General features: G+C 40.2%; 1 protein-coding gene across 5 annotated transcripts in view; it reads right to left on the minus strand.

Moving 5' to 3' along the window:
• KLHL31 (kelch like family member 31) overlaps window positions 1–19,008 on the minus strand; it is a 196,554-nt gene that overhangs the window by 105,010 nt on the left and 72,536 nt on the right. For all 5 annotated transcript variants that reach the window (XM_042939071.1, XM_042939070.1, XM_042939069.1 and 2 more), the window contains exons 3-5: window positions 18,420–18,490; window positions 2,641–3,845; window positions 181–919 (exon numbers count right to left, since the gene is read on the minus strand). In XM_042939071.1, the coding sequence (XP_042795005.1) occupies window positions 187–919; window positions 2,641–3,812 (1,905 nt within the window). In that variant the 5' untranslated portion in view covers window positions 3,813–3,845; window positions 18,420–18,490 and the 3' untranslated portion in view covers window positions 181–186. The remainder of the gene's footprint in view (window positions 1–180; window positions 920–2,640; window positions 3,846–18,419; window positions 18,491–19,008) is intronic.

The following is a 19,008-nucleotide window of genomic DNA, read 5'->3' on the forward strand; positions in this document are numbered from 1 at the left end:
AAAAAAAAAAAAAGACCCAGAGGTAGATTAAGCCATACCCGGAATTTAAAACCACCAAGACATAGGCCTCGATATAGTTTAAGATACAATCACTGTAGTAAAGGTTATATATTTTCCTTTCCGCTAACTCAAAGGTTACCCACGAACGCCTATTTGTTCTTCCTGCGTCCCCGCATCTACCTGGGTTCAGATACTGACTGGCACGGAGGACACCGAGCTGGCTCGGGATTCCCGGGTCACGCTGTTGGGCATCGAGAGGGTGCAGCAGGACACGCCCACGGTGGCCTCGGGCAACTCGTCGTCCTCCATCCACTCGTTGAGCTCCGGGCTGAAGCACTGGATGCACTTCTTGTATTTCTTCTCGCCCTCGTTCCAGCCCCCCACGAGATAGGCGCGGCCGTGCAGCGCCGAGGCGCCCGCCGTGCTCACGCCCACCAGCAGCGGCGCCGCGTAGCTCCATTGGCCAGTCGCGGGGCTGTAGCACTCCACGGTCAGCACGTCCACGCGCTCCCCGCGCGCCCCCAGCTGGCTACCCCCCATCACGTACACTCTGTCGCCCAGCGTGACCGCGCAGTGCCAGCCCCGCGGCGTGCTCAGGCCCGGCAGCTCCTGCCACGAGTCGCCGGCGGGGTCGTACGCGCACACCGAGCGCGAGTACGCGCTGCCGATGTACCCGCCGGTCACCAGCACCCGGCCGTCGGTGACCGCGCTGGCGTGGCAGCAGCGCGCCACCTCCAGGGGCGTCTTCGGCTGCCACTGATTGGTGGAGGGCACGTAGCATTCCAGCGAGGCCAGACTGCCTTCGGTATTGCGGCCGCCCACGGCGTAAAGGAGCCCGTTGAACACGCTCAGGCTGAAGTGCGTGCGCTTCTGGTTCATGCTGGCCAGGTGTATCCAGGTGTTGAAACGGGGATCATATCTGAAAATGGCAGAGGAAGTGTGACAGCCTTGTTGGCGGCAGCTGGAGAACCCACGTGAGTCCACAAATGGAAATGTTGACACTTCCTGCAAGGAGGCTTCCCTACCAACAGAGCGCAGCCCCTCACCTGGAGGCTGGTGTTTCTCTGTCAGCCAGTAAAAGAGCGTGACACTTGGAAAAGGCAAGGTAGGCATTGGTGACTCCTCCTCCTCCCGTTTATAAAACCCGCTGTCACTTGGAGAAGTCCCCACAGAGCCCAACCTTCCAGTCCCTCTTCCTCCATATTCAAATATCCATCACGGGGAAGATTTATGCATGTAGGGGAGGCCGTGCAAACTGGGTATTTGTGGCAAACAGAAAGGGAACACTGCCACATTGACGTCAATTCCACATATCTACAGACACCAGCCATCCCTCGCTCATTCTCACTGCTTAAGATAGGAGTTGGCTAGTTGGATTTCTCCATCTCTCACCAATACCTTCTCATTTACACACGTGTCCTGGCCATTGCAACAGTAAAGCTAAGTCACTCAACCAAGTCTTCTATCATCGGTTTAGAATGAGATCAATGGAACTCATATCCAAAAACATCAACAGATGCCTAATTTTTGATACCTTTCTATTTTCTAGCACCTCTGCACAGGGAAGATTTTTTAGGTTAGAGGTATATTTTTTCAGTGTTTGATATTACAGTTATTATGCCACAAGGCATTGAAATCAATACTGCAAAAGCAGTGGCTAGAATACTAATAAGAGTTATCAGCAGGAGGAAAATAAGCAGTCATAGAAAACCTGTTTCAACTGTTTACATAGTTCCAAAGTATTGTAAACACAGATTCTTTCCATTAGTTTGATGTTCCTTCATTTTTGTCCCATTTAACCTCCAAATCAAAGCTTAACCACTCTTATAAAGGACAAAAATCAGTTAATTGTTTGGATTCATTTAAATGACACACAGACTTATAATGAAATAATAAAGAATTTTTTTCATGATATGCTGTATAAATTTTCAGATCTTGCTCATTAGTTGTTTGACTTTGTACTTGTACCATGATAGAAGCATGACTTTCTGACATTTCAAATATATGAAAGTTGTTATTATAAATATACAAAAATAACATGGCATTTGAGTTCCATTTTCTGAAGGCTATATTATACTTTTACTGTTTCTACATGCATCAAAAATGTAGATATTTTCTAAGGTATTCAGTCCTCAAATAAATGTTTAAAATTAATTACCTGTCACGTGTTTAACGATCTCATTGTATCTGCCAATTATAAATCTGACAGTCATCAGTGACAGTCACTTAAAATAAATTTTGTATTATTGTGATCTTTCTTACCATCTAGTGTTAAAAACTACATTTGTACCTAGTTTGTTTTCAGAAAAACAATGTATTGGGAAGGGCACCATACTATAAATGAGAAAATGTGAATTACTACTTACTAGTGGTATAACTTCTCTGGGTATCAGATTTCTCACGTGTATAATCAGAATAACCACATCTTCCCAGCTCATTTCCTAGGCTTATTCAGAAATCTGGAGTGCACTATTTATATATGCATGTATTTTATGTAATGTGAACTGTTGTGTACACGTAATGTGGGATTATTGTTATTGATTTACTGAGCCAATGAACTAACAGAAATGACTAATTTACTTCTGTCAGGGAAACTGTCTTATATTAAACCATTTGAGTTTCTAATAAAGGATCAAATACCTGCAGAAATTGCTGACTGCGTGCTTGGCTTGATTTCTTGCATCATTCTGGTCTTCGCCACCGGCCACGTAAAGAAATCCGTCCATCACAGCCACACACTGATTAAAACTCTTGGCTGGCATTTCTGTAAGCTTGCTCCATCCATTTTCAGGGTCTCTGTACAAGATGTCTCTACTAAGGGACTTCTCAGTGAGGCCTGGGCGTCCCCCAACAGTGACAAGGACTCGACAGCCCCCACGGATTCTCGTGCGCCTAGACTGCAATGTGTTTTGATGATATGGAAGTAAGTGGTAGTTCATAGCATCTACGAGAAGTTTGTGGCAGTCAGCATCTTGCATCATTCTTGGTACAGACTGAACATAGTTGACCAGGTCTTGTGCAGAGATGGTACCAAAGCGAATATTGCTCAAGAGATCTGCAGCATACCTCACTCTCTTTTGGTCAAATTCTAACCACTTCATTGCAATCTGGAATGCTACTATTTCAGAAGGCAACTGTAAGTCATCATCTATGAGAAGTTCATTAATTTGCTCAAAGGTAAGTTTCAAAAACTGATCTGATTCTGCAAATTCAAGGAAGTTATCCCGGATAAATTTTTGGGTTGCTGCTTTTGCATTTTTCAAAGAGTATGTTTCAGCAATGTTAGCAATGTACATGCAATTCTCAACACTCATCTCCCGTATCAGAAAATCACTGCACATCTTTACAAGGGTGTGGATCTGAAGATAAACAGCAGCAGAAATAATGCTTCCTATCGTGTACAAGGAGAGAGTCAGCTTTCCGGTGTAGGCATATGCGATGACAGTAGCCAGGCCTAGTGGTGAGATATCATTGAGATCCACCCTTTGGGTAGATGGGTCTTTTTTTAGGATGTTGTAAAAGTATTCACTGCATGAAGCCATCACTGACTTGTGAACATCAAAAGATTTGGTTTTGGTGCCAATGACTAAGTCGCAAAGGAAGTTCTCCTGCCTCATTTTACTTAAGCCTTCCAAGAGATTGGGGCCGTAAGAAGCATCTGTTAGTTCAGAAGAAATGCAGTTAAGGCCATTGCCTCCCTCTAGGAGCCCATTCAAAGCATTTAATTTGTTTAGGGGGCTATCTTCTACGATTATGGTCATCTCATTGATATCTCCTTTGTTCTTTTTGACAGTCTTCTTTTTGGGGGCCATGTTGGCAAACACACTGTCACAGGCAAGATTTTGCTACAAAAAAAAAAAGAAAAGAAAGAAAGAAAGAAAGAAAGAAAGAGAAAAGAAAGAAAAAGAAAAGAAAGAAAGGCATGGTTTTATTTTAACTGTGCATTGGGCTTTGAAATGTTACACTGAAAACCATCTTTTTCATAATAGTTTTTTAATAGCATAATGTAGATTAAACCTCAAAAATGGGCTTAAAGACTTACATTAAACCAGATGCACATTTTATGGACAGTTTGATTCAGCATCAAGCACTGAAGACAATTCTAGAAAGATTTATATTATCAAATGAGACCTCTCAATACCTATACTGCCAAGTAACTTTATATAGCAGAAATGATCAAATATTCTCTGTTCTAGCTGTATAGTATTTATAGAATAGTAGTTAAACATCACTTGAAGGGCTTAGTTTATTCTCATGAAAAAATGAATTATAACTACTCTGAAGTTTTCCTCAATAAAATACTAAAATTCAGGAATCCATGTGAAATGTATATATATATTAGAATAAATGTGGAATTTAAAAATCAGTGGGTAAGGATTTGTAATGACACATTAGTTCAATTAATTTCTACTCTACATAGTCACTAAAATAACTTCCAGATGGATGAAATCCCTAAGTCACACTCACACACACACATACACATACACACACACGCAGTGTGTACAAAAAGTAGAGCAAAGTAGGTGTTTTTTTTCTTTTTCTTTTTTAATTTTAGGGTAGGAAAGGCCCTCTTAAGCATAATCCCAAATCCAGAAGTCATAGGGGAAAAGACTGAAATATCTGAATACAAAAAAAGGAAACTATAAAATAACACCAGCCATTTAAAAGGCAAGAAATTGATGTTTAAAAAATGTTTGTCACATTCTTTTTTTTCAATATTTATTTATTTTTAGGATTTATTTATTTTTTTTTTTTTTTTTTTTTTTTTTTAATATATGAAATTTACTGTCAAATTGGTTTCCATACAACACCCAGTGCTCATCCCAAAAGGTGCCCTCCTCAGTACCCATCACCCACCCTGCCCTCCCTCCCACCCCCCATCAACCCTGATATTTATTTATTTTTAGAGAGAGAGAGTGTGCACGCAAGTCAGGGAGAGGCAGATAGAGAGGGAGAGAGAGAATCCCAAGCGGGCTTGATCTTAAGAACTGCGAGATCATGACCTGAACCAAAACAAAAAATTGGATGCTTAACCTCTGAGCCACCCAGGCACACCCCACCTTTTGAAAAATTGTAACACTCTTGACAGATAATAAGTTAATTAACATGATATTTAAAGAACTCCAACAATTAATTAACAATAAAAAAGTAATCCAATTAAAAATTATCTAAGACTATGACTAGGTAACTAGATTGTTCACAGAAAATACAAATAGTTGATCAATACATTTTTTAAAGCTAAACTAATTATAATCAGGGAACTGTCAACTGAAATACAGAAATCCTTTTTATTTATTTTTTTGTGGATTCATTTTGCTTATCAGATGGTTAAAATATTTTCTAATCTTCATATATCAGATACTGGTGTGGTGGTCCACACACATTATTGATGGGAGTATGATTGATACAGTCTTTGCTTTGATGCTAAATCTAAATCTAGGAATGTGCCTCATAGAGTATTATCCTCATAAAGATATATTTATATGGATAGTATCCATTTTCCATTATCAATGTTATAAATATTTGAGCCAGTTTAAACCGATATGAAGTGGCTCTGAACCTTTAAGGTGATTTAAGCTTTAGTATTAAACAGACTTGAAATATACTAAGTTTAACAAATACATGCTTAGCCCTTAAAATATCATTAATTAAACTGTTTCAGACTTGTTAAAAATATTGAGCTTAGTCACCAGAAGATGTTATATTTGGACTTTTCAGTGGGTTTTATTTACACCAGGATGGTAGTATTCACTTTTTTGTGAGATTACTGTTTTTTTTTTTTAATTTTGAAGATTGCAAAATCAGTATTTATAAATCAACAACTCACTTTGGTAGATATTATTCCAGATAATTGGATAAGCTTATACAAACTTATATTCACATATTTTTGAGCAGTGATGTGCTGATAAACCAGCTCTCTTAAAGGTGAAAAAGTCCTTCTTTGTAAAGTATGGATTTCTTTAGTGCAAATACACTCATTGTGGCTGCTTTTAAGCTATCTACTGCTTAACAATCAGCTTGTCAAATTCCTGAAAATGTAACAGTTGGCTTTTAGAAGCCAGTACAAGTCAGCTCCAGCATACCACTATATGAGAACTTACATTAAAACACATTGATGCTGTATTATTCAGCAGTTTGTTTTTTCTCACCTACCATAAGTTATGTACTTCCTTCCGTATCAGTACACACATGCATTCACATCATTCTGATAGTTGCATAGCATCCCATACTAAAGATGTATAAAACTTATGCAATTATTCTCCTACTGATGGGTATTTGGGTATTCAGGCATTTCATAGTTTTTTGAAGGCTCTGTGTGTGTGTGTGTGTGTGTGTGTGTGTGTGTGTGTCTTTTAAGTCTCACTGTTGAATTCATTCTGAAGGGTAAAACTTGGCTTTGATCCTGGAATATATGTTAAGAATTCTGTAACCTTTTTATTTTGTTTGTCCTTATTCCTTTGATGTAGAAGAATCATAGCAAGTACGTGGGAAACAGAGAAGATCTATCTCTTTGCCAGGGCCTTTTGTCCTCCTCATTAAGTTCAGATTGTCATATTCATATTTATATTTGTTTACAAGACGGCAGCACATATGTCCTACTTCATTCTTTTCTGCAAGCAATGCCAGATGCATCCTGACCTTGTGAAATAGATTTCCAAACACGCATCAGTTTAGTCTTCAAATGCCTTTGACTTAGGTGGTTAGTGTCCTCTTGATGGATTTTTCTGGGGAAATGTAAAAATTTTGTTCAGCAAGTACTTATCAGACACCTACTGCTGTCTGGGCAGCACTGTGCTGGGAGTGATGGAGTAATACAATACGTAATTTATGTTAGACAGACAAGGCATACAAATATAAAATAGCAACAAGTAACTAGGTAAACACAATAATTTTTTTTAAACATCAGTTTCTACCATCTGGAGTAGAAGCACCAATGTCTTTGGGAAAAGCCTGGTCTATTTTCTTGGAAGAGCCCCTTTGGACAATTTTTTATTCCCATAAATGTTGGGCTTATAATCACTCATTATTTTGGAGGAAATCCTGAACTTGAAGAGTAGTATCAATGTTTTAGACCGAAAAGGTAAATATTCTGTTCATCTATCATTAAATGATTACAGTAGTCCCTTTTTTATCTGTGGTTTTGCTTTCCTCTCTTTCCATTACCCATGGTCAGCTGTGGTCCGGAGGCAGATGATGTCCTTCTGGACAGAAGACCAATAGTAGCCTAAATGCTACACCACAACGCCTATGTCATTCACCTCACTTCATCTCGTCACGTAAGCATTTTATCATCTCACAGCATCACAAGAAGGGTGAGTAAGGTACAGTAAGATATTTTAAGAGAGAGCACATTCACATAGCTTGGATTATAGTATGTTGTTATAGTTATTCTATTATTATTGTTGTTAATCTCTTACTGCGCCTAATTTATAAACTTTGTCCGAGGTATGTATGTATAGGAAAAAACATAGAGTGTGTGTATGTATATGGGCTTATATATATATATATATACCATATATATATATATATATATATATATATAAGCTTCAGTACTATTTGCAGTTTTAGGCGTCACCGGGGGTCTTGGAAGATATCCCCTGTGGATAAGGGGTGACTACTGTATTCATTGGTAGCATATAGGATATCTTAAATATCTTAAGATATTCAACAACTGATAAAACAGGGCACCTACTAAATAGCATGGATTCACAGGCGCCTACTAAATAGCATGGATTCTGGAGCTGAGTTCCAGAGGCTTCCCTGGAGCACTCTGTGTAAGGCATCAGTTGCTGGATAACAGTGGGGCCCAGGGGCTTCTTGGAGAAGGCTGGAGGGGTGGGAGGGAATCAGGGGGAGGTCAGGGCAGCAAATATCCGGAAATACAGAAGGATCAACTCCGTACGGAAGGATCTCACTATTTTAACAAATGGTATACTGTACTGAATCATTCTTGTCTCAGAGACAGGGTATAATCATGAGGTTTCTGAAGAAAACAGAAAATCTAGCTTCAACAAAGCAGCAATATTATGGGGCTCTGGAGACAAAGGGCCAGCAGGGAATTCCAAAGGAAAGGGTGACCAGTGGACCCTGGGAGCAATAATATATGATTGCCAGTTTTAAATCTTCCTTTTCTACATTGTTACTCTCCTATATCACACTTAATTGAAGAATCTCAAGTATCCTTAATAAAGTCTGATAAATTGCTGACTAGCTCCCTTTCTGCCTGTAGGAGTATCATCTGGTATTGTCGTGAACACCTCAGCCTCTACAGAAGGACTGCTTCAGTTTAACAAGCAGCTCTAGGGGTTAGGGTGGGAAGCTGTGGATTGGGGGGGGGGTGGGGGAGAGAAGCAGGGGAAACTATCAAGTGACTGTAGGGAGTATAAAAAGCAGGATGTGGGGTGCCTGGGGGGCTCAGATCGTTAAGCCTCCAGTTCTTGATTTCTGCTCAGGTCATGATCTCACAGCTCCTGAGTTCAAGCCCTGCATTGGGCTCTGTGCCGACAGTGCGGACAGAGCCTGCATGGTATTCTCTGTCTCCCTCTCTCTCTCTGCCCCTCCTCTGCTTGTGCTCTCTCAGAGACTCAAAATAAATAAATAAACTTAAAAAAAAAAATAAAGGCAGGGTGATTTTGTAGAGGAGTCAAGAGTTGGAAAAAAAGAAATAGCATAGGATGAGTTCCCCTACCCTTGCAAAGTTTTGGGGTGGTTTTTTTGTGGGTTGTTTTGTTTTGTTGGTGGCTTTTTGCCTAAGAGCAGATTGCAACTGGCACTTCACGGGGCAGCTACACCTCCAACAGAAAGTATCACTGCATTGAAGAACCAGAGGACAGTTTGTGGCAATCACATCCACTGCAAAGTGAGCTGGGAATTCTGGGAAAAAGAGATCCTCAAAGGGGAACTCAGTGGAAATTTAGATCTCAGGAAGGAATGAAAAGTATCAGAAATGATAAATATATGGATGCATATAAAAGACCTTTTTTCCCTCTAAACTTCTTTAAAATTCATACAACTCTTCAAAGCAAAATTGATAAATTGTCTTGCAGGGTTTCTAATATTTCTAGATGTAGCACATACAACAATTACAGCATAAAGGGTGGGGTGATGGTAAGTGAATCTATATGGTTGCAAGGTTACTACATTTTATGTGGAATGGTAAATATTAACTTCTGTAGCCTGTGAGAATTTAACTTTGCATATTGTAATCTCTAGAGTAGTGCTGTCCAATAGAAATGTAACATGAGTCACACATGCAATTAAAGAATTTCCAGTAGTGACATTAAAATGTTAAAAAGAAACAAGTGAAATTAATTTTAATAATATAGTTTATTCAACCATATACATGCAAAATATTATCATTTCACTATGTAATTGGTATAAAATTATTAATGTGATATTTTACATTCTTCATTCATCCCAAGTCTTCAAAATGCAAGGTGTATTTTATACTTACAGTGCAGCTCATTTTGGACTAGCTACACTTAAAGTGTTTAATAGTCACATGTGACTGATGACCATGGTATTGGACAGCAAAGCCCTAGAATAACCACTTACAGAATGCAGAGTACAGGGCGCCTGGGTGGCTCAGTTGGTTAAGTGTCCGACTTTCGCTTATGATCTCACAGTTTGTGAGTTTGAGCCCTGCATTGGGCTCCCTGCTGTCAACATGAAGCCCACTTCAGATCCCTGTACCCCCCTTTCTCTGCCCCTCCCCTGTTTGTACTCTCTCTCTCTCTCAAAAATAAATAAAAACATTAAAAAAAAGAATGCCGGGGCGCCTGGGTGGCGCAGTCGGTTAAGCGTCCGACTTCAGCCAGGTCACGATCTCGCGGTCCGTGAGTTCGAGCCCCGCGTCAGGCTCTGGGCTGATGGCTCGGAGCCTGGAGCCTGTTTCCGATTCTGTGTCTCCCTCTCTCTCTGCCCCTCCCCCGTTCATGCTCTGTCTCTCTCTGTCCCAAAAATAAATAAAAAAACGTTGAAAAAAAAATTAAAAAAAAAAAAAAAAAAGAATGCCAAGTATAGCTGAAAGACCAATAGATTAAATGGAATTCAAAAGAAGGCAGGGAAGTTGGAGCAGAGAGACAAAAATTAGAGGGGACAAAACCCCCGCTAAGTAATTTAATGGTAAACCTAAATCCAATTATATTACTAATTATATTAAATGTCAGTGGGTAGAACATTATAGTTAACAGGCACAGATTCTCAGAACGGATAAGAAAAGCAAGAGTAAGACCCAGATATATGCTGTCTACTGTCTACATGAGACTCACTATAAAGACACAGATAGGTAAAAAATAAATGGGTACAAAAAGATTTACTATAGGAAGAGTAGACATAAGAAGACTGGAGTGGATATGTTAATATCAGGTGAAATACATTTCAATAAAAAAACAATTACCATTGGTAAAGAGGGAATTTCATAATGATAAGAAGGTCAAATCATCATGAGAATATAACAAATATAAACATATATGTGCAAATAACAGACTTTCTTTTTATTTTTTTTTAATTTTTTTTTAACGTTTATTTATTTTTGAGACAGAGAGAGACAGAGCATGAACGGGGGAGGGTCAGAGAGAGAGGGAGACACAGAATCCGAAGCAGGCTCCAGGCTCTGAGCTGTCAGCACAGAGCCCGACGCGGGGCTCGAACTCACGGACTGTGAGATCATGACCTAAGCCGAAGTCGGAGGCTTAACCGACTGAGCCACCCAGGCGCCCCAATAACAGACTTTCAAAGTTACGTGAAGCAAAACAAGTGACAGAATTAAAAGGAGAAATGGGCAATTCCTCAATTATACTTGAAAATATTAATAACTCTCAGACACTAACAGAACTACTAGGCAAAGAAATCAGTAAAGGTATAGATTACCTGAACAACATTATTAATCACCTTGATTTAACTGATATTTCTATGACATTACACCCAACAACTGCAGAATACAAATTCTCCTCAGGTGCACATGGTACTCTCACCAAGACAGATCAGACCCTATGCTGGACCACAAAACATGTCTCAGTAAATTTAAAGGCACTGAAGCCATACGGAGTACATTCTCTGATCATACTGGAATTAAATTTAGAAATTAGTAACAATAATCTAGAAAAACCACCATTATTTGGAAATTAAACAGTATACTTCTAAATAATCCATGTGTCAAAGAAGAAGTCACAAGAGAAATTAGATAATATTTCAAACTAAATGATAATGAAATGTGATATAAATACAGCTCTGCTACTAATCCAAAGTAAGACTCACCATAGATTACCTAACCTCTTAGAGTCTCCACTGACTTGTCTTTAAAGTGAAGATAATAATAGTGCCTGCCTGCAAGGTTGCAAATGAAAATGTAATGAGAAATTAATGCCTATACAGCACTCAGCCGAGTATCTAGCAAAAAGTGAGCATTCAAAAAATTTCAATCATTTTCATAAAAATCAACAACATTGTGTTGTGGGTCTTTGGGAATAGGAAAGTAACTTGTTTAAGCCTTGAGGTGAAGCGAATCAGAGAAAGATGCCACATTATGGAAAAGCAATCATGAGGAGCAGGGGACAAGCATACACAGGGACCCAGAATGAGAAATGGCAAACAGCAACCTGGAAGCAGGGGGGTGTTTCTAGAAACTATGAACATTTCTAAGAATTTTTGAAAATCCTAGGGAGAGAAATGGAATTTGTGCAATTATGCAGTATGAGGAGCAGATTATTTTTATTTTGATATGAATGATAAAGGTAACCCTAGAAATTTAGAAGACTTGGGACATTTGGTTATTGGTTATGTAGCAACACAAAATTACATGAAACAGATTGAACCTGTAAGACTGGGCCTAAGGATTCAAATACAAGGGCTATTTTGGTGAAGTGGTGTTGGGATGGGAGGGTTTGCAGATAATAGGTTTTGCTGGTCCTGGTACAAAACAGGGTTTTTAAGAGAAGTGGGTCGGGGGGTGGGAGCAGAGAAGATCACTTAGTAGTAGAGGAAATGCCTCATGCTGAAGCAGGGAGGCATGACTCAGCATGGTACATGCAGACTCAGATGGCTGTCATGAGGGATAGGTGGGCAGGCATATTAGGCCAAAACATAAAGGTTGTTGGATTCTGGGAAGGGTCTGAACTCAATAAATTAGTATGTGATCAAGAAGGATTAAGAAATCTCCAGAAAGGGAGAAGAAGATGACCTGAGGCCCTAGTGAAATCAGTAAAAGTTCTTCCAGGCCTCCATCTCTTATCTCCTGTTGCCACTTTTAATTTCCTTTATATATAGATATAGATATAGATGATATAGATATAGATATAGATATAGATATAGATATAGATATATACATATCTATCTTTCTATCTACCTAGATATATATGTACATGTATATGTACAGTTGACTCTTGAACTGAACTTCCATACAGGTTTTTTCAATAAATACATTGGAGGTTTTTTTGGAGATTTGCAATAACTGAAAACACTTGCAGACAAACCATATAATCTAGAAATAGTGAAAAAATTAAGAAAAAGTCTGGTACGTCATGAATGCATAAAATGTATGTAGATACTAGTCTATTTTATCATCTGCTACCATAAGATACACACAAACCTATTATAAACAATTTAAAATTTATGAAAACGTACACATACAAACACAGACCATGTGTGGCACCATTTGTAGTTGAGAGAAACGTAAACAAATATAAAGATGCAGAATTAAGTCATAACTGCATAAAATTAATTGCAATAATTTTGCAGCAACCTCCTGTTGCTACTGCAGTGAGCTCAAGAGTTGCAAATATTCTCTTAACATGCTGCGTGACCCTAATCACCTCTGCATAAACAGTCTGTCTCTCCAGGAAATTTTTTATGGCAGCAAAACGTGATATCTTATGGTCCTTGTGATCAGTAGTTAAGTTTTGGGGGAGTCAAAAGCTATACGCAGATTTTTGAGTGTGCAGGGGTTTGGCTCCCCTAACCCCCATGTTGCTCAAGGGTCAGCTGTTTATTATGTATATATAATTTTATTATTTAAATGATATTTTAAATAATATTAATCAGTTCAATTAATTTAGTATAATTAATATTTTAAAAACATTTTATTTTTAAGTAATCTCTATACCCAACATGGGCTCAAAGCCACAACCCCAAGATCAAGAGTTGCGTGCTCTACCGACTGAGGCAGCCAGGTGCCCCTATTAATTAAAATTTTATTTTATTTTATTTTATTTTATTTTATTTTATTTATTTAATTTATTTTTAAGACATGCTCTTTGTTGACATTTTTTAAATGTTTATTTATTTTTGAAAGAGAGAGAGAGCGCAAGCAGGGGACGGGCAGAGAGAGAGGGAGACACGGAATCCGAAGTAGGTTCCAGGCTCTGAGCCATCAGCACAGAGTCTGACACAGGGCTCAAACTCACGAACCGCGAGATCATGACCTGAGCCGAAGTCGCATGCCTGACTGGCTGAGCCACCCAGGCATCACTTAATTAATATTCTGGGTAACATTTTAATATGTACATTTTAAAAATAAGAGAGGTCTTTTAGAGCCCTCAAAATCCAGGTAACTGGCTTCTTAAGCGCTCTCCAGGCGAGTTAGAGGGAGAGAAGTCGTCAGGAGACTATAAAAGACTACTGAAACCAGAGCTTGCCTTCAACTTCCTAGTGGCCATATTTTCCCAGACATGCTCACATATTCAATCATTCTGTACTAGAGCTGCCACTACATCCTTTTTCTAGGTGTGCACCTTGGAGGTGAGGCTGTGTATCCACCTGGCCAGGTGTTCTTAGTGTGGGCTATGTTCCTCCAATAAGGACCCTAAAGACTCCTCACAGGACTCTGAGGGTCAGTCACTGCTCTGAAGCTGGACAAAGCTCTGATGATGTCCTCTAGGCTGCAGAGATGTTCACGGGCTCCTGTATCCCGACAGATGCTTTTCCACTGGGCCTGCTCCTCTAATTCCTATTGGCCCTGCATGGGGCTCTGGCCACTGCTTTTCTCAATTCGAGGAGGATTACAGGTCAGTAAGAGTGGTAAGGGCAGCTACTCAGGGCCCTACTGCAGAGAAGACTAGCTTTCTCATTATGGCAGATCAAAACCCAAGAGGCTCCGTTCTCATCAGGCAGACAGACAAGCCTCCAACAAACTCTACAGATCCCTCACCCTGGGGCCTTGCTGGGGAGTACAGGCACAGGGATGTTACAGTGGGCGTATGTGCGCACACACACACATATACACTCACCGTGCCACGTGACCGACCATCATTCTTTCACAGTCACATTTAAATGAAGAGCAAGGACAGCTTGAAAGGAAGGGAGTTGTAAAAGGGCAGCCTAAGGAGCAGATGTGTGAAGGTAAAGTGGAACAATTTAATCCACTGCTATTTACTCATTCTGTCATGGCGCTGGGCTTCCAAGCTGATTGTACAACGAATGATCAGAAAGAACTGAATATTTACAAAATATATTACTCAGTCACTGCAAATGCAAATGGCTCAGTCACTCAGGTCATATGCAAACATATATTCAGAAACAATTTGTACAGGAACTCTTTACTGTTTCTTCTACAATTATACAAATGTTCACTGTGTGCCCTGGGTCATACTGTAAGTGATGGCTGATGATGGTCACAGTGACAGCCCCACAACGTGGTTGTGAGGAACAGATGTTTTACAAATGAGTTGCATACATATGTTCATATGTAATCTAGAGTATAACCTAGAAATTTAGCAATAAATTTTGAAAGCATTCCGCTTTCATTGATTCAATTATATATTAACTCACAGTTGGATGAGGGTTTTAATTACTGTTATTTTTTTTAAAGCTTTTTTCTCTTTTTTTAACTGAGTGAGTGTCTTGTGGTCAAGCTGCTGAGACATTGTCCAGGCTTCTTGGCAGGGCAATGAACACGGTTACCATAGAGGGAGGTTAGGAAGGCTTTGACTGGGGTCATGGTCTAGATGGTGAGAAGCACAGCCTTGCTGAGGTGTCCTAGGCTGGGAGAGTTTCAAGACTGTTTCTCTGTTGTTCTTAAAGCACAACAGGCTTGATTCTCCCTCCCTACCCAGGGGGGCTCTAGGAAGCTGTGGGCCTCCCCACCACCACTCCAGGATCAAAGAAAGGAAGAACCACACATGCTCCCTGAGACAGTTAGGCCTTGCAGTTTTCACACAGCCCCTACCATAGTAGGACTCACTGGAAAGAGGAACTGGTCCAGTTAGTTACAGCAGAAGAGGTTGTGTAATGGGATGAACAGCTAAGTATAACGGAAGGCACTGCAAATCCTTTCCTTTCCCTTCTCTTTTTGGGTGAAAGACTGCACAGGGTGCAGAGGGTTATAGAAAGCTCGTTATACTTCCAAACTATCCCTTCATTCTGTGCAGAAACCCCAGACAATTCTCTTTTTCTGGTGATGGACACCATAGCCTCCCTCCTTCTGTCTCTGCTCTGTCCAATATTACCCGGAGCAGCCTCTTGGGTCCCCTGGAAGGGCTGCCCATTAGAAACTAGGTAGAAGGGTACTAGAGATGCAATTCCACACTTTCCTCCCATTGTCCACCGCAGATCTTGGCTCTTGTGTAATTTCTATTACGATGGTGTCATGTATTCAACATCTGATGAACACATGCAAACAGTCATGTGAGCCATCACAGTTTTCATCATCTTTCGTATTTGCCAAATTTAAGTACATTCATAATTAATTCCTAACTATAAGCCACCAAGCATGAATCTACACTATGTATTAAATGTCAACTGTTACCTCCATGTCTGTTCAAAATAATTATATAGCTAGCATTTATTAATTGAGAACTTACTGTGTGCTGAGCCCTGAGTTAAGTACTTGATGTGACTTTTTTTTTTTTTTTTAATTTAAGCATCACTGAAATCCTAAAAGATAGGGTATATTATGTTCATTTTACCAATGAAGAAATTAAGGTTCAGAGAGAGTTTAAAAACGTATCAAGGTCACACAAGTATGTAGTGTGCAGTGGAGCACAGATTCAAACCCAGATTGGGTCCTGACCCCTATAATCACCTCTCTTAGACCCAGGGTAGGCTAAACTCTGTAGCAGGTTAAAAAGTTAGCTCTTTCCAGCATGGGAAGACACAGACTAAGTGAGGCAGAACCAAGGTTCTAAGATAAAAATTTGGATACAGAGAACACGAAATGGAGTTATAAAAACTCCAAACACTAAAATAAAGGAAATGCCTTTTTGAATGTAAAATAAATTTGAGGAGGAACAGAGCCTGTGGATTTCTTAATCCTGTTACGGGTAGTAAAGATACAAAACTCTAATCGGTTGGGTAAGCCCAAAACAGAAATAGGTTCAAGGAGATCCTACAGGAATGTGTTGATCAGAGAATAAAGCACTTCCTTTTATTATGTGTTGGGATGAATATGAAATTATCAATTTTTGTTTAAAAACAAGTATTAATTCCATATGGTTTAACTTAGCTAGAGAATTGCGCCTGGCTTTTATGTGTAAAGGATACAGAAACCATACGCAGAGTTGATTGTAATTCCACTCACTAAGACCGCACACAGGATGCAAGGAACTAGTACTAAAATGTTTGGTTTTTGGTTTTGTTGAAATCTCTTCTTAGACTTTTGTATGTATACGGGTTGTGGGACGGTTGGAAATGTAATTATTCAGATTAATGTCTCTTTGGTTGTCACAGAACTGGAAATTGAGTTTTGGGGATCTTTTTGCTCTAACCGTCTAATGGAAGTATGGCAAAACCTCAACCGAGTAGGAATTCACTTCAATCATCCATCAAATGAGGACATGTGTACCTCTCAGTTCTAAAAGTTTACAGAGAGTTAAGGTGAAACAGCTGGCTTTGGCTGCCAGAATTGTCAAAGTCTGGTCCCATATCTTTTCTCCCCTCAATATGGTTTTTCAGAACCCTACAATCAATTTTATCAGATACAGATAAACCAACTGGGACAGAAGATTGCCAGATTTAGCAAATAAAAATACGAGATGTCCAGTTAAATTTGAATTTCAGATAAACCTTGAATCATATTTTAGAATAAGTATATCCCCTGAAATATTTGGGACATACTTATACAAAAAACTGGGTGGTTCATCTGAAATTCAAATGTAGTTTGGGTATCCTGTATTTTATCTGGAAACCTTGCTCTGGCTAAGGTTTCAAGTGAGTCCGTGAATTCCATGAAAATTTCTGGAATGTTATGAAACATGTTACGCCTGTGTGTTTGTGTTTTTCTGTAGAGCGGGCTTAGAGATTTCATGAAATCTTCTGAAAAGGACCCGTAACCCAAAATAGACCCAGAACCATTGGGCTGAGAATGGTCAGACAAGAAATAGTCACAAAATTCTACTGTCTTCAAGGAGTGGGCAAGTCACTGTGAAAGAATTACACTGTGTCCCGGCCTGATACAGCTCTCAAATGAAAATCTTCTAGAGCTGACTATAGAAAAGAATTGTCACTTTATATTTAAGAACATTCTCTTTTCTGCTGCCCTCCACCCTTGCCTCCTGGGAGAGACTCCACATGGGGCAAGCTGAAAAGCCATGTGTGCTAAAGTGTCACTGTCACTCTCATGCCAGAATGAGCTGGGATCCCAGAATGTGTCCTTGCCAAAGGGGCGAATCAGCTGCGCCTTCTCCCTGTCCTGTCACATTCCTGTGGCTGCATCTGTCCGAGCTCATCAGGACTGACTCCTGGAATAGAAACACTCCAGCCTCTGCTGCTTGCCATTTTAAGTTAAGTTGGACTTGAGGGGGGTTTTCCACTTTACCGTTTCATTTCTAACCTAAAACATATGATCAGCATAGCCATATGTGTACATCGGGAACAAAAACTTGTCTTATGGTTCAGTCAACAATACTTTCTTTTCATAGGGGGAGTTTCTATCTTGCCAGTAGGAATATTTCTAGGAATTCAAAGAGGTTATCAACCAAAAAGTTGGTAGACTTTTGTGCTATCAACTGAATTGAAACGTACTGTATTTCATCTAAATGGATCAGGTACTAAATGTTTACATGGTTCCTGATCAAAATGAAGAGGGAATTCTAAACCTTGTGAACCAAACCTAATAATGTTACTTTGTCCCTCCTTTCTTTATAAAACAGAGAGGAAGAAAAAAAATACATTAGGCTTTAGAGACTTAAAATTATTAATAGAAACGACTAGCAATTTTACTATTTAAAGGCATCCCTCTCATGCATTTCTATCCCTAGGCATTCTCCTAATCTATGGCATTCCTTACATTTCAAGAAAATGTTTTCTGGCTCCCAATTTCCCATCGGGCACAGGCACAGAACGGTACCGCCCGCTGTAGATGGCAGTCAGTGAATTGCTCCGGAGCCGGGAGCACGCGGTCACGGCCACCCTCTCCCACCCACACACCCATACGCACCCTCGAATCTAGAAGACAGGAATTGGAGAGCGTGGCCCCAGCTCCTTACCCTCCTGTGCGAAGTGGCGTCCAGACGTGTGATGGTGAGTTTTCAGCAGCAGGCTCCTCTTGGGAAGCAATCTGTGGAGAGAGAGAGAGAGGGAGGGAGGGAGGGAGAAGGAAAATGCGGTGGGGAGCCACCAGCAGCCACCTGACAAAGTCCCAGCAGCAGCAATTTTTAGAGTGACCCTTGGCCGTCCAACCAAATGAGGTGTCAGAGCTTGAGCTCCTCAGCCCGAATGGCCTGGAGTAGGAGGGGACCCCCTCCCCCCGGGGCTTCAACTCTCAGCCTCCTGGGGCAGAGGCGGGGCTCTGGTTGCTGGGGAGGGGTTGGGTTTCTTGACCTGCTCAGTAGTTTAAAAAAAAAAGAGTCAAGAGTCAGCCACCCTGGGTGTGAGGAAAGGAAATTAATTAGCTGGGTATTTAATTATTGGAAGCAGGGACGGGGAAGGCATCCTTGGTAAGAAGAAGGGAAGGCTGTGAATCACAAATTAGCTTCTAGAACGGTAAATAGCCTGGTCACCTCAGGTCCTCCCCAAAGCCCAAGTTTATAAATAGGTTGTTCTTTAGAAGAGGAGCACATGTTTAGGAGGACAAGG

Source organism: Panthera leo, chromosome B2, assembly GCF_018350215.1.
Source record: "Panthera leo isolate Ple1 chromosome B2, P.leo_Ple1_pat1.1, whole genome shotgun sequence".
Taxonomy (NCBI): domain Eukaryota; kingdom Metazoa; phylum Chordata; class Mammalia; order Carnivora; family Felidae; genus Panthera; species Panthera leo.